General features: G+C 37.7%; 1 protein-coding gene across 1 annotated transcript in view; it reads right to left on the reverse strand.

Annotated features, from left to right (window-relative positions):
• Positions 1–17379, reverse strand: part of LOC121379181 (DNA-directed RNA polymerase III subunit RPC1-like) — a 45766-nt gene that overhangs the window by 12811 nt on the left and 15576 nt on the right. The window contains 15 exon segments of the mRNA XM_041507680.1: positions 3390–3485; positions 4122–4214; positions 5099–5181; positions 5705–5832; positions 7794–7949; positions 10262–10419; positions 10869–10982; positions 11450–11561; positions 11859–11946; positions 13993–14077; positions 14599–14763; positions 15302–15382; positions 15385–15436; positions 16013–16140; positions 17026–17095. Coding sequence (XP_041363614.1) covers positions 3390–3485; positions 4122–4214; positions 5099–5181; positions 5705–5832; positions 7794–7949; positions 10262–10419; positions 10869–10982; positions 11450–11561; positions 11859–11946; positions 13993–14077; positions 14599–14763; positions 15302–15382; positions 15385–15436; positions 16013–16140; positions 17026–17095 — 1609 coding nt within the window.

A 17379-nucleotide genomic window follows, 5' to 3' on the forward strand; every position in this document is an offset into this window, starting at 1 on the left:
TATAAAAAACTGGGATTGTAGGTTTTTTGTCATGTTTTACTGAAAACAAAATATAAAAAAATGGGTTCGGTTTTTTCCTGTCATGCTTTACTGAAAATAAAATGTAAAAAACTTGGATCATTTTCTTTTTTAATAAATACTTAACCTGACCTCTAACCAAATGCATTTCCGTCTATTTCAATAGACTGATCTGAACATCCCAACAACCAATGAAATGGCTAAAATCCATGGCTCACTGGAATATTTTAGCCATTTCAGTCCATTCCAGTGAAATAAATCGGGAAAATGTCAATGGTTAGAGGTCAAGTTAAGGATGAAAAGAAGTATTTGTTTAATGACACCTGAGCACATTATGAAGTATGGCTAGTATTTGTTTAACCGCACCTGAGCACATTATGAACTATGGCTAGTATTTGTTTAACCGCACCTGAGCACATTATGAACTATGGCTTGTATTTGTTTAACCGCACCTGAGCACATTATGAACTATGGCTAGTATTTGTTTAACCGCACGTGAGCACATTATTAACTATGGCTAGTATTTGTTTAACCGCACCTGAGCACATTATTAACTATGGCTAGTATTTGTTTAACCGCACCTGAGCACATTATTAACTATGGCTAGTATTTGTTTAACCGCACGTGAGCACATTATTAACTATGGCTAGTATTTGTTTAACCGCACCTGAGCACATTATGAAGTATGGCTAGTATTTGTTTAACCGCACCTGAGCACATTATTAACTATGGCTAGTATTTGTTTAACCGCACCTGAGCACATTATTAAATCCGCACGTGAACATTATGAAGTATGGCTAGTATTTGTTTAACCGCACGTGAGCACATTATTAACTATGGCTAGTATTTGTTTAACCGCACCTGAGCACATTATTAACTATGGCTAGTATTTGTTTAACCGCACCTGAGCACATTATGAAGTATGGCTAGTATTTGTTTAACCGCACCTGAGCACATTATTAACTATGGCTAGTATTTGTTTAACCGCACCTGAGCACATTATTAACTATGGCTAGTATTTGTTTAACCGCACCTGAGCACATTATTAACTATGGCTAGTATTTGTTTAACTGCACCTGAGCACATTATTAACTATGGCTAGTATTTGTTTAACCGCACCTTTATTAACTATGGCTAGTATTTGTTTAACCGCACCTGAGCACATTATTAACTATGGCTAGTATTTGTTTAACCACCTGAGCACATTATTAACTATGGCTAGTATTTGTTTAACCGCACCTGAGCACATTATTAAGTATTTGTTTAACCGCACCTCTATGGCTATATTTGTTTAACCGCACCTGAGCACATTATTAACTATGGCTAGTATTTGTTTAACCGCACCTGAGCTAGTATTTGTTTAACCGCACCTGAGCACATTATGAAGTATGGCTAGTATTTGTTTAACCCTGAGCACATTATGAAGTATGGCTAGTATTTGTTTAACCGCACCTGAGCACATTATTAACTACCTGGCACATTATGAAGTATGGCTAGTATTTGTTTAACCGCACCTGAGCACATTATGAAGTATGGCTAGTATTTGTTTAACCGCACCTGAGCACATTATGAACTATGGCTAGTATTTGTTTAACCGCACCTGAGCACATTATGAACTATGGCTTGTATTTGTTTAACACATGAGCACATTATGAACTATGGCACGTAGTATTTATGTTTTTGTTTAACCGCACCTGAGCACATTATTAACTATGGCTAGTATTTTGAGCACATTATTAACTATGGCCGCACAGTATGCACCTGAGCACATTATGAAGTATGGCTAGTATTTGTTTAACCGCACCTGAGCACATTATTAACTATGGCTAGTATTTGTTTAACCGCACCTGAGCACATTATTAACTATGGCTAGTATTTGTTTAATTTGCACCACATGAGCACATTATGAACTAGTATGGCTAGTATTTGTTTTTGTTTAACCGCACCTGAGCACATTATGGCTAATTTGTTTAACCGCACCTGAGCACATATGGCTAGTATTTGTTTAACCGCACCTGAGCACATTGTTTAACCGCACCTGAGCACATTATTAACTATGGCTAGTATTTGTTTAACCGCACCTGAGCACATTATGAACTATGGCTAGTATTTGTTTAACCGCACCTGAGCACATTATTAACTATGGCTAATTTGTTTAACCGCACCTATGGCTAGTATTTGTTTAACCGCACCTGAGCACATTATGAAGTATGGCTAGTATTTGTTTAACCGCACCTGAGCACATTATGAAGTATGGCTAGTATTTGTTTAACCGCACCTGAGCACATTATGAAGTATGGCTAGTATTTGTTTAACCGCACCTGAGCACATTATGAAGTATGGCTAGTATTTGTTTAACCGCACCTGAGCACATTATGAAGTATGGCTAGTATTTGTTTAACCGCACCTGAGCACATTATGAAGTATGGCTAGTATTTGTTTAACCGCACCTGAGCACATTATGAAGTATGGCTAGTATTTGTTTAACCGCACCTGAGCACATTATGAAGTATGGCTAGTATTTGTTTAACCGCACCTGAGCACATTATGAACTATGGCTAGTATTTGTTTAACCGCACCGCACCTGAGCACATTATGAAGTATGGCTATGGCTAGTATTTGTTTAACCGCACCTGAGCACATTATGAACTATGGCTAGTATTTGTTTAACCGCACCTGAGCACATTATGAAGTATGGCTAGTATTTGTTAACCGCACCTGAGCACATTATGAAGTATGGCTAGTATTTGTTTAACCGCACCTGAGCACATTATGAACTATGGCTAGTATTTGTTAACCGCACCTGAGCACATTATGAACTATGGCTAGTATTTGTTTAACCGCACCTGAGCACATTATGAAGTATGGCTAGTATTTGTTTAACCGCACCTGAGCACATTATTAACTATGGCTATTTGGCGTCTATCCTGAGACCATCAAGGGTGATCAATCCTGCGACACCTTGCTCTAGTGGTGTTGTTGTACAAGCCGCTGAAATACATCCCAACAACACCACTAGAGCACATTAATTAATTAATTGGATGTCAAACGTTAGGCAATTCTGACACGTAGTCAAGAGGAAACTACATCTTTTCCTAATGTACCAAGGGATCTTTTATATGCACTTTCCCACAGACAGAAAAGCACATACCACAGCCTTTGACCAGTTGTGGTGTACTGGTTGGAATGAGAAAAAACCCAATCAGTTGAATGGATCCACTGAGATGGTTCAATCCTGCAATGCAAGCACTTCAACCTAGCACTCAACTGACTGAGCTAAATCCTGCCCGTGTATTTAACAGAGTAAAAGAAAGCCACCTAATGCTCTTTAATCAAGTCCCAAAACATATAACTGTAGTACATAAGGATACTCATGGATGCGACACCAGCAAAGTGGAAAGTTTTTAGGGTCATCTGGGTTCCGGGCTCGCCGATAGACTGGGCACAGACAGCTCCTACTGCTGTACCTGAAACATACAAAATAAATAATGTAAAACATTTAAAATGCAAATGCACTTTGGCAGCTAAATATCTTGAGGCATTGTGACAGACAGATGGATCGATTGACGAAGACAAAACCTACAGTCCCCTCCAGCTGGACCGATAGGGGAACAAAAATGATTCTTTTGTGAAGTAAAAAAATATGAGCTGTGAGACAGATATAAAAAATAATTAAGAATCAGTAATGGAATCTAAGCTGACAAAAGTCAATAAAAAAAGCTGTATCTCATGTCTACATACGTTAATACTTTGATGGCTATGATTAGGATTTATAGGACACTAAACGATCTTTCATTTCGCATCATGTTTATGTCCCGAGTGAAATAATTTTCATTTGTCAATCTAGCAAGTGACAATGAAAATTATTTCATAAGACATGATACAAAATAGTAGCGAGTTTAATATCCTGTTTATTACCCATAATTTTAATTTAATTTCAATTTAGTCACTAAACTCGTTTGGCTGATGTTCCGGTAAGGTCACAGTGCATCAAATGTATAACATCAAAGTGTTATGACCCACTTTACATTCTAGTGAGACATAACACTTTTATATGAACCCAGATATTGTTACCCATACGGGTAATAATGAAGAGTACCCACCTGGTTCAATAAGAGCTCTCATGTACTTGTCGAGACAGCAGTCTAGAAACAGTTCCACCTGTGGCTTGGTGATCCGCTCCACCTGACTTACAACTGAAACAGACATCTCACAATAACATGACAAACACTATTATATTATACTAAAACAAATATACTAAAATAACATGTATCAACACTACATAAGACAAAGCATAATAAATGATTTTTTACATGATGTCAAGGGTTATAAAGTGTAGAAGGATTGATGAGTGTAAAACAAGACTTTACATAAGACAAAGCATAATAAATGATTTTTTACATGATGTCAAGGGTTATAAAGTGTAGAAGGATTGATGAGTGTAAAACAAGACTTTTTCATAATTGAAAGAAAAAAGAAATGTTTTATTTAACGACGCACTCAACACATTTTATTTATGGTTATATGGTGTCAGACATATGGTGAAAGGACCACACTGATATTGAGAGAGGAAATCCGCTGTCGCCACTTCATGGGCTACTCTTTTTCGATTAGCAGCAAGGGATCTTTTATATGTACCATCCCAGACAGGGTAGCATATACCACGGCCTTTGATATATGATGGGGATCGATCCCAGACCGACCGCGCATCAAACTTTACCACTGGGCTACGTCCCGCCCCCATCAATTTTATGATGCAATTTAGTTCAAATAAAGTTAAAGTTTGTTTTGTTTAACAACACCACTAGAGCACATTGATTTATTTGGTAATTTTGACACATAGTCTTAGAGAAAATCCGCTACCTTTTTTTATTAGTAGCAAGAGATCTTTCATATGCACCATCCCACAGACAGCATAGTATATACCACAGCCTTTGATATACCAGTCGTGGTGCCCTGGCTGGGATGAGAAATAGCCCAATGGGCCCACCGACATTAGTTCAAATAATAACAATGTAAATGATAAAAATGATATTGCCAAACAATTTTGCCGTTAAGACTGCTAAATAAAACAACATACCTTCTGGTAGAGGGACATTCAAATCTGTCTGGAACCTTCTCCTTTCCTTTGTGATTTTAGCACCATATGAAGCTACAAAGCCTCTACAAAACACAATCATGACTTTTAAATGGTTAACAAAGTAGTTTCAGTGCTTTAAGTAAGAAAATAACACCTACCCTTTCACCTAATTAATTTGTGTATGCATAAACTTTTTAATTGAAAATGTGAGCAAAAGCTTTGAAACCTTTACCACCTTGTCCAAAATAAATCCAGTAATCAAAAGGTTAAAAATATAAATCATTTTGAATCATTCACTGTAGAAATAAATCAACACTTACTTCCTATTGTGGTAGAAACATCATTCCTTTTTTAAACAAACTGCTCCATATTTCATAAAAAAGTTATTTCTCTGGTGAAATAAATATATTTTGTATGCACAGGCATTTGAATTGATAAAAATGTTTTAATAAAACACATGGCACCATGATTATAAAAAATGTCAAGTCTAAACCCAAGTCTTGTTCATACAAATAGAACGAAGTTAGACTTGTTAAAGTCTTGAGTTTAAACTTTTAAATTTTATAAGCACAATCTCCGAATTACCAGAATCTCTGCTATATTTACCTCATTTCATTTCTGAAGTCATTGCTTGCATTCTGCCACTTTTCTTCGTCCAGTATAAGGTCAACCAGTTCTACAAGCTGAGTTTCTGACAATGACTTCTCCCTCCGACACCTCACACAGGACATGGCCTTATGAAAGAACAATCAGTCTAATACAATACTGTTTTATTTATATTATTAATTTAATCAATGTATGATTGCACCCTAAGATGAAAACAACCAGCTTTGTTATTCATAATAATCTAAAGTGTAAAGAAACGGAACATGTGTTTAACAACACCCCAGCACATTTTTAACACCAGCTATTTGTATTAATAACTTGGTTATTTTTATACTTCGTATTAGAAGGGAAACTCACTGCTGCCACATATCATTGTTTTGGAGTCAAAACCTATTAACTGTGTGTAATTACTATTGCAGTTATAAGATTTTCACTCCCAAATGACGATATGCTTCTCCTACTGAAAAGTAAAAAGAAAGAAATAAATGTTTTATTTAATGACGCACTCAACACATTTTATTTACGGTTATATGGCATCAGACATATGATTAAGGACCACACAGATATTGAGAGAGGAAACCTGCTGTCGCCACTTCATGGGCTACTCTTTTCGATTAGCAGCAAGGGATCTTTTATATGCACCATCCCACAGACAGGGTAGCACATACCACAGCCGTTGATATGCCAGTCGTGGTGCACTGGCTGGAACTAGAAATAGCCCAATGGGCCCACTGATGGGGATCGATCCCAGACCGACCGCACGCTTTACCACTGAGCTACATCCCGCCCCTACAGAAAAGCAGACGGTGATCATTTATAAGCATTTTCTCCGAAAAGACAGTACATATCATGACTTTTGTCAAGAGGCACTGGTTGGGATATGGAAAAACCCGAGTCCATCAAGGGTGATTGATCCCATGACCCATCACACCCCAGGTGAACAATCACATACTGATAAAGATCCCGACTCAATCGCTACCACCACACATACAAGTGAACAATCACATACTGATAAAGATCCTGACTCCATCGCCACCACCACACATACAAGTGAACAATCACATACTGATAAAGATCCTGACTCCATCGCCACCACCACACATACAAGTGAACAATCATATACTGATAAAGATCCTGACTCCATCGCCACCACCACACATACAAGTGAACAATCACATACTGATAAAGATCCTGACTCATCGCTGCCACCACACATACAAGTGAACAATCACATACTGATAAAGATCCTGAATCTATCGCTACCACCACACATACAAGTGAACAATCACATACTGATAAAGATCCTGACTCCATCGCCACCACCACACATACAAGTGAACAGGAGCATTATATCTCAATTAGGGGTGACTACTGCGGTCAGTTTTACTATTGCAATTGTATTGTGATAGTTAAAATACTATTGTGATAGTATTGCAATAGTGATAGTACTATTGCAATAGTATTGTGAATTCTTAAATTGCTTGATTACAGTAATATGAATAGCTATTTCGCAAAACTATTTACCTGTGAGTGTGTATGTATGTATGTATGTATGTATGTATGTATGTATGTATGTATGTTTTGATGCATGTATGTTTTTCTGTGTGACTGCATGCGAATGTACGTATATTTGTGTTTGTATGTGTATCTGTATTTGAACGTAGTTATTTGTAATAATGTCACAAGGTAGTGAAATCATTTAATAAATTTATAAGATAAAGACCACACATTGTTGTTATGCTTTTACTATGCATACTATCGAAACTATCGATAGTTTAGCAAACAATTGCAATAGTTATCGATAGGTGAATTAACTTACAATGCATTGCTATCGAGGCACTGACTATCGCAACATATTGATAGTTTGGTGTACTGTTACACCACTAATCACAAAAGTCCCATGCTTTTTACAAGTTGGAGAATAATACAGTACTGTGTACAACTTTTAACAATGTTACTATCTCTTTAATAATAAAAATACTGTGTACAACGTTTAACAATGTCACTATCTCTTTAATAATAAAAAATACTGTGTACAACTTTTAACAATGTTACTATCTCTTTCATAACAAAAATACTGCATGTTTACCCGAGTGTGATCCAAGACTCGCTTGAATTCCATTGGTTTCTCATTTCCCTCCATAGCAGCGGGGTCGAGGCTGTCACCACCATAGATAAACTGAACAACTTCCCCCGTGGATGACCTCACCGACAGGTCATACTGCAGACACAAGTCTTCCAATGACTGAATGAACAAAAGTATTACGTTAGTAATAAACAACAGGTATTAATATAATTCTTATGTTGAATTTTTATATTGATGTTGATCATCACTTTAGATTTGCCTTTACCATAGTTTGACACCCAATAGCCAATGTATTTTTCGTGCTGGGGTGTCGTTAAACATTCATTCATTCATTAATATCAATCTTATTACCAAAATGTATTATGACCACAATATGGCAAAAATGTTTTTCACTGAAATGTGTTTATGGAATATAATAAACCATTAAAGACAAAATCATTTCTTAAATTAAAATATAGTTTACAAATTATGCCCGAAATGTTATTCATTCAATTGGCGTAGTTTCTATTTGAAATATATTTGTTACTACAAAACATTTAAAGTAAAGGATCATTTAACAGGCAATGCTGATCTCTGCTCGAGTACCTTTACAAATATTTCTACAGAAAAATCTACAAACTCAATGAAATGCAATAAATTTAAGTATTTTCTTACAAATAGTATCAAGAGAGATAAAAAGCATAAAAACTACACTGAAACTCTACTGAAAATGCAACAGTCAGATTTGTAGTGGTGAAAAGGATACGAGAAAAAACTATAATATAATTAATAGATACATGTAACTGATTTTGTACCCAGTAGGCAATAGGTATCACACCTGGACGTGCCAAACAAAAATCTGCTAGCCAAGTGGCCTACCGGGTTTAGACATCTAGTAAACCAAACAAGAAATCACTAGCCAAGTGGCCTACCGGGTTTAGACATCTAGTAAACCAAACAAGAAATCACCAGCCAAGTGGCCTACCGGGTTTAGACATCTAGTAAACCAAACAAGAAATCACTAGCTGAGTGGCCTACCGGGTTTAGACATCTAGTAAACCAAACAAGAAATCAGTAGCCAAGTGGCCTACCGGGTTTAGACATCTAGTAAACCAAACAAGAAATCAGTAGCCAAGTGGCCTACCGGGTTTAGACATCTAGTAAACTAAACAAGAAATCAGTAGCCAAGTGGCCTACCGGGTTTAGACATCTAGTAAACCAAACAAGAAATCTGCTAGCCAAGTGGCCTACCGGGTTTAGACATCTAGTAAACCAAACAAGAAATCAGTAGCCAAGTGGCCTACCGGGTTTAGACATCTAGTAAACCAAACAAGAAGTCACCAGCCAAGTGGCCTACCGGGTTTAGACATCTAGTAAACCAAACAAGAAGTCACCAGCCAAGTGGCCTACCGGGTTTAGACATCTAGTAAACCAAACAAGAAATCTGCTAGCCAAGTGGCCTACCGGGTTTAGACATCTAGTAAACCAAACAAGAAATCTGCTAGCCAAGTGGCCTACCGGGTTTAGACATCTAGTAAACCAAACAAGAAATCTGCTAGCCAAGTGGCCTACCGGGTTTAGACATCTAGTAAACCAAACAAGAAGTCACTAGCCAAATGGCCTACCGGGTTTAGACATCTAGTAAACCAAACAAGAAGTCACTAGCCAAGTGGCCTACCGGGTTTAGACATCTAGTAAACCAAACAAGAAGTCACTAGCCAAGTGGCCTACCGGGTTTAGACATCTAGTAAACCAAACAAGAAATCAGTAGCCAAGTGGCCTACCGGGTTTAGACATCTAGTAAACCAAACAAGAAATCACTAGCCAAGTGGCCTACCGGGTTTAGACATCTAGTAAACCAAACAAGAAATCAGTAGCCAAGTGGCCTACCGGGTTTAGACATCTAGTAAACCAAACAAGAAATCTGCTAGCCAAGTGGCCTACCGGGTTTAGACATCTAGTAAACCAAACAAGAAATCTGCTAGCCAAGTGGCCTACCGGGTTTAGACATCTAGTAAACCAAACAAGAAGTCACTAGCCAAGTGGCCTACCGGGTTTAGACATCTATTAAACCAAACAAGAAGTCACTAGCCAAGTGGCCTACCGGGTTTAGACATCTAGTAAACCAAACAAGAAGTCACTAGCCAAGTGGCCTACCGGGTTTAGACATCTAGTAAACCAAACAAGAAGTCACTAGCCAAGTGGCCTACCGGGTTTAGACATCTAGTAAACCAAACAAGAAATCAGTAGCCAAGTGGCCTACCGGGTTTAGATATCTAGTAAACCAAACAAGAAATCACTAGCCAAGTGGCCTACCGGGTTTAGACATCTAGTAAACCAAACAAGAAATCAGTAGCCAAAACACTCCTGGCTACCACTAAGGTTACACCCTGGGTATGTGCCATAAGTGTGTGGTATAGTTTTTTTTTAACTGTATATAAATATTTAAAAAACGCAATCCAAAACCCCAACAACATGGCATCAGAAATTACCTTGACCAGTCTTCTCTGCATGTATCCTGTTTCTGCCGTTTTGACAGCGGTGTCAACGAGACCCTCTCTCCCCGCCATCGTGTGGAAGAAGAACTCGGTCGGCGTGAGGCCGCTGTAGAAACTGTTGGAGACAAACCCTCGAGCAGCTGGGTTTTTGGCTGAAACATCAATCAACATGATAGCTCAGCTTGATTGCAAGATTGATTACAAAAAACTTGGACCATAAAAGAATGAATGAATGAATGATGTTTAACAACACCCTAGTGTTTTATATGCACCATCCCACAGACAGGATAGCACATACCATGGCTTTTAATATACTAGTCGTGGTGCACTGGCTAGAATGACAGGGATCAAATCTTGACCAACACGCATCAAGTGAGCGCTTTAGAACTGGGCTACTTCCCGCCCATTTTTTAAACAAAGACAACACATACCATATCTTTCAAAGTGGGGCAAGACAACACGTACCATGTCTTTCAAAGTGGGACAAGACAACACGTACCATGTCTTTCAAAGTGAGGCAAGACAACACGTACCATGTCTTTCAAAGTGGGGCAAGACAACACTTACCATGTCTTTCAAAGTGAGGCAAGACAACACGTACCATGTCTTTCAAAGTGGGGCAAGGCTCGATCCTCAAAGCCGTTGGGGACTCTGTGTCCACTGATCGCCTGCTGCCCAACACATGCTATCATCTGAGAAATGTTGATGAAAGAGCCTGCAAATACATTAATTTTATAACCTCTTACATTAATGTAAAAAAACCAACACTGAACAAAATGTACAAATTTTAGTTTGACTGTATCATCTAATCTGTAATTACTGTGAATGTTGGCATAAATGTTTGAACGAGTTAATTTAGTACTATTCCACATTACAGTATGTTGACAGATGTAGTGTAATACTTAACAAGAATTTTATATTTTCTGTTAAAAACTAACTACAAAATCAGCCTAAAAATAAATGTGATAATTACCAACTTACCAATTACATCATTCAAGAGGTTACTTCAACTTCTATTATTTTAGTCTGCAGAGTTCTAGTCAGAGAATTGAAATTCTAATCCATAAATTTTATGTCCAGTAAATATTTAATGCTTATGATCCACTGCACTGTCACACTACAGTTAATGAATTGTGGCATCTGTTTTTCTAACATTAGATAATATGGTACTAAGCCCTCTACCTTTGGACCCACAAATGGCCATATTAAGTGGACTGTTTGTTTTGTGTAGCTCCTGAAGACAAGCCTTGCCAGCATGGTCCCGGATAACAGACAACTCCTTCAAAATCATGGCCTGAAAAAGAAAAAAAAAAAAATATATATATATATATATTTAATTTAAAATAAACTTTTTTGTGGATCATTTTAAGAGGATGAAAACTTTACAACACCAAATAATCCTATTCACACATGGTTACACAGGGAACATTTTGTTTTCAAAATATTGATTAGCAATATTTCTAGTCAATTAAAAATTTATTGGCAACTAGATTTTGTTAAATTGTGTAGCAATCTCTGAAACTTGCGTAGCAAATCGTGATGCGATACTGAACAAAATGTTCCATGTGGTAACCATGGTAAATGGTCTTACCTCCAGCGTTTCCTCCTCTGTACATCCAGGCTGAGCCTGCAGTTTGCCCTCTTCCAGATTCTTGATGTAATTATCACAGTTCGAGTAACTGTTCAGCAAACAAAAAAATTAATGCCATCATTTAAAAATATTATCACTTATAAACCAAAATATTCAGAACACAATTTTTGTCAAATGTAAAATAACGTACAGTAAAAACCATAACAATGCCAGAAGTAACTACTGAACACTTCCTGAAAGTGGTCAGACTAAGCCCACAGCCAAAAGCTGATGGGGAATGATAGGTGTGTGGCACAGATAGCCACAAGAGACAAGCACCTGTCGCGGTTGGAGAGACAAGGACTGGGATGCAGAGGTGGACAGCGAAAGAAGTTGAAAGATATGAGGAGTTGCCAGATCGGGAAGAAATCAGATGGAATTCAAAGGAGAGAAAGGAAAGGGGACAGTGGGATTAAAAAAAAACTATAAAAAAAAACCCCATAAAAATCCATGAACCTAGATTTTCACTCCCTTTACTTGGGATGAAGCCAATATTGTGAGCTTGAGTCTGAACCATTTTAAACATGCCCCTGTACTACTAAGGTTTCAGGCATGTCCATCCCAGGTCCAGTCTCTGGCATGGCCCAAGAGTTTGAATTTCTATAATTTTTTATTTATTAAATTGCTTATATCCCATTTAGGATCAAGTCCTGTGTCCAGGTTATACACTTGTTCTGGTGGGAGGTGGGAGCCAGTACTAGGATTCAAGCTCAGTACCCGTCAGTCTTAGATTTAGGGATGTGGTGGGATCTAGCTCAGTTGGTAGTTGGTAGAGTGGTCGCCTGAGGTGCCAGGTTAAAGATCGAGCACCCTTGGTAGACCCTTTCTCTGACTGTTTTTTTCCCCATTCTAACCAGAGCCCCCATAACTGGTATATCAAAGGCTGAGGTATGTTTCAGAGATGCTAACCCTAGCTGGAGTGTTATAGGAATCCAGGCCTTCAAAAATAGGGATCCCACCCCACAAAATAGGAATGTTATCAGTGATGGCTCAGGGGCGCGTTTTCGACATTTTGGTAAAGTCAAGTTGAAGGCCGTACCCAATCGGCAAACATAGAGGCTGTTCGGAAGACCGATTGCTAGATTGATTTATTCTATATCACCACACTTGCTATGCTCGCTATTTGGAATCCATAAGTTTAAAGAACAAGGCAGGAAACCAATCTAGGATTGTTGATGGTGAAGAGGGATAAAGTTTCATTTCTCCGGTGTTAACAACATTTGTGCCTTCCAAAATACGATCCGACACCAAAAATACGCAAAATTACCATTTTTTCTTCTTCTAAAAATCGTAATTTCGAACAAGACAATCATAATAGCATAATCTATGCTTTAAATTCTTAATGATTCCGCCAAATTCATAATGGTTGGCATCTCTGTATGTGTTATCCTATCTATGGGATGGTCCATACGAAAGATTTCTTGCTATTAATGGAAAAATGTAGCAGGTTTCCTCTCTAAGACTATTAGTCAAAATTACCAAATGTTTGACTGATTGCGGCTGATTAATCAATGTGCTCAAATGATGGCGTTAAATAAGACATACCATTTCTCGAGTTAATGGCTTGCCAGTAATAATAATTCAGTATCCATAAAAATTTAGTTAGAAGATCACTGCAACATCACAAAAGACAATACTACAAAACATATCAAAGTCTACAAAGAAATTTGAGAAAACTTGAGGTGTTTTCTCTTTTAATAATACTTCATCTGGCCTCAAAACAAATGCATATTCGTCTAAGAATAGTAGTCTGGTTCAAACATCGCAACAGCCAAGACAGATTAAGATACAGTAAAAAGGAAAGACAATCGAAACCACAACAGCAAAGGTAAAAGAAGGAAGTTATAGCCACGTGACCAGAACAGGAAGGAGGACTTATTGGAAGAATTTTCGGCCATCCCATTGACTGTTAGGATGTTCAGACCTGGCGCCTAATTCACAAAGGTTTCTTAGGCTCTGCCAGACAACAAAGCATACTCTTTGCAAGTCTTTTAGCATTTGCGAGAGTTCAGTGAATTAGGCCCCTGACTGCTATCCTTAGGGGAATATGCATTTGTTTTGAGGTCAGGTGAAGTAGAAAAGAAATAAAACATACCCATCACTCAACAGCTTGTTCTTGGCTCTGATGAGTCCTTCTCCAGGAGTTACATCACCAATGCCAATAGAAAATCCACGGTGAGCTACAACATTGTGATTACAAAAACAGGGTAAAAAAACCAACACAAGATTCTAATTAAACACCATTAATAATTATTTCTTTACATTATCAGAAAGATTCTATTTAAACACTGTTATTTCTTTATTTAAAGTGTTATAATTAAATCTTTGTATACGAAAATTCTTTAGAAACATGTCCAAAGGACACAGAATCTTTCATTTCATTTTTTACACTGATAATCTGTATCTAAACATGTATGAAACATAAAATATGTATTTATTGTAGGAATGAATGTTTCACTAACCGCTAACAACTAACCAGTGTCCTGATCCCCATTCTACGAAGTGATCACGTTAGGTACATAACTACCTTATGCACTCAAGGTGATCTTAGCACTAAGACTGCTTCGTGGGAAGGTACCTTGGACTGACAGTGACCAGACAAATGAGATGTGTACCCAAGCCAGTGTGTTTGAACAGTAATTGTATATTTTAAGTTTAAAAATTGAGTATACAGAGAAGAAATAGATATGTTTTCACTCACAGAGATATGCTGGACATAGTTTGGCCAATCGTGCGAGAGCTGAAGCTGCAAATTCCTTGCCGAAATCCCTCAGGAGGATGTAGAAGATGTTGTTCTTTGACCCTGACCCCAGCGTGGCTTTGTCCATGGCACCACACAACAGGTCACTGTTTCGAATCACAACGACTGGAAATAAAAAGTTTTTAAAACAAATATTTTTTTTAAAGCAGGATATCCAGACAGGATAGCACATACAACTGCCTTTGAAGTACCAGTTGTGGTGCACTGGCAGGAGCGAGAAATGGAATTAAAGAAGTCATTCTCTTTTTCAGTGCCATATGCTAACTCATACCTCTTGTTCTCTGATCAGATACATACGATATTCCACAATGAATCACATGGGGGTGGGGGGGTGGGGGGGGGGGGGGGGGGGTACAGGAGGCTATTGCCATTATAAAATGAAATTCTATTTAAACCAAGTACCTAAGAGGAAATACAGCAGACCCACCAAGCATAAAAATAATAATTATGAAGGAAGGAAATGTTGTATTTAACAACACACTCAACACATTTTATTTACGGTTATATGGGCTACTCTTTTTCAATTAGCAGCAAGCGATCTTTTATATGCACCATCTAATAATTATCACTCCATCACCCCCACCCACACCATATGAGATAAGCTCTAATGAACAAACCACAGATCTGAGATCTGTCTATGTACATGAGTCATTGACACACAAGTCCTCGCCACTGGTGTAGTTCTTGCCCTTGGTTCGCAGGTTGGCTTGCACGGGACTGGATTATTGGGACGGAGAATCAAACTGAAGATCTGCTTGCCGGTCCACAGTTTACATGGCTGGAATGAATGAATGAATGAATGAATGAATGAATGAATGAATGAATGAAATAAGGAAATGAATCAACACTCCAATACTAATATATCGTGCAAGTTTATGACTCTAAATATTAAAAGCAATTGGCTTTTTCTCTCATTCCATATAGGAAATATTTTATTTAACGACGCACTCAACACATTTTATTTATGGTTATATGGTATCAGACATATAGTTTAGGACCTCACAGATATTGAGAGAGGAAACCTGCTGTCGCCACTTCATGGGATACTCTTTTCAATTAGCAGCAAGGGATCTTTTATATGCACCATCCCACAGACAGGATGGTACATACCACGGCCTTTGATATACCAGTTGTGATGCACTGGCTGGAATGAGAAATAACCCAAAGAGCCCACCGATGGGGATCGATCCCAGACCACGCACTGAGCAGGCACTTTACCACTGGGCTATGTCCTGCCCCCATTCCCTATAGGATCACCAATGTGTTTTTCATCAATCACAAGAGATAACTATGTGCTATAATCAAGTAAAGATTTCTAAATCCAAGGTTTCTAATACTGCTTTGACTAACTCACCTTCCAGATGACAGGGGGAGGCAGATCAATACGTATGTTTGCATCCCTGTCTGTCAAAATGGCAGCAGCCAACTGACACGCTCTACTGCGGTCAAAGAAAACATCTTTCTGGGTAATCAAGTAGGCACCTAAAATGCAAGCCAATGATTATTAAGCATTTTTCATCATGTGGCTGAATTAATGTTTTAATAAAGGACTGTTCTGAGTTTGCAGTCACTGTAAGATGTTTCTGACTAAAAGAATGTTTTGGCATCTAAAATTACATATTAAATACATTATTGTTTAAATACAGTGTCTGTATATTCAATGTATTTGCGGTCATGTGCTAATGTTTGTACTAGTCATTCTTCATTTTATTTCGTAATGTGTATTTTTCGTACAGGTCTGCAAAATTATTGGAAAGTATAAATCTTGTTTGGGCTACTACTACAAGCATCTAAAATTACATATTAAATACATTATTGTTAAAATACAGTGTCTGTATATTCAATGTATTTGCGGTCATGTGTTAATGTTTGTACTAGTCATTCATTTTATTTCATAATGCATTTTTTTTCGGACCTGCAAAATTATTGGAAAGTAAAATCTTGTTTGGGCTATTACTACAAATATTAGAGGGACAACAAACACCTTGTTTAGGCCCTATACAGACACTGATATTCTAAACAAGACAAATTCTTCAATATGTAATATTAGTAATAAAAAAGGCTCCATATGTCGTAAAAATATAAGCAAACTCAGGATATTCCCTTTAAATAAACAATAATTATGGCAAAAATGGTCATAGTATTTTGAGTCCATCTCGAAATATATTGTTCTGCGAGTTATATCCCAAAATTTAAGGCTCTCCAGAATAGTTATATAGTCTACTACTAACCCTAACTATCCTGTTTGAATTGAAGAAATAATCAAGACCCAGCATTTTGGCTGTAATGAAATTACACTAGCTGAAATATTTTATGCCTGGAACATAACATATTGACTATACAATACATTAAGAAACGCCAGCTGACCTGTAATAAAATCTTGGATGGCTGCAATTAGTGGTTCCCCATTCCTTGGTGTGACAATGTTTGACGTCGACTGCAAATAGCAAAAATGTATTATAATTAATTCAGAAAAAATATTCAGCTGATGTTTTATGGTCTTGTGATGTTATCTTAATCTAAGGAACAGGCTGGTAGGTACTGGGTTCGGATCCCAGTCGAGGCATGGGATTTTTAATCCAGTTACCGAGTGAGTGCTCTGCAAGGCTCAATGGGTAGGTGTAAACCACTTGCACCGACCAGTGATCCATAACTGTTCAACAAAGGCCATGGTTTGCGCTATCCTGCCTGTGGGAAGCGCAAATAAAAGATCCCTTGCTG

The sequence above is a fragment of the Gigantopelta aegis genome, chromosome 8, assembly GCF_016097555.1.
Source record: "Gigantopelta aegis isolate Gae_Host chromosome 8, Gae_host_genome, whole genome shotgun sequence".
In the NCBI taxonomy this organism is placed as follows: Eukaryota; Metazoa; Mollusca; class Gastropoda; order Neomphalida; family Peltospiridae; genus Gigantopelta; species Gigantopelta aegis.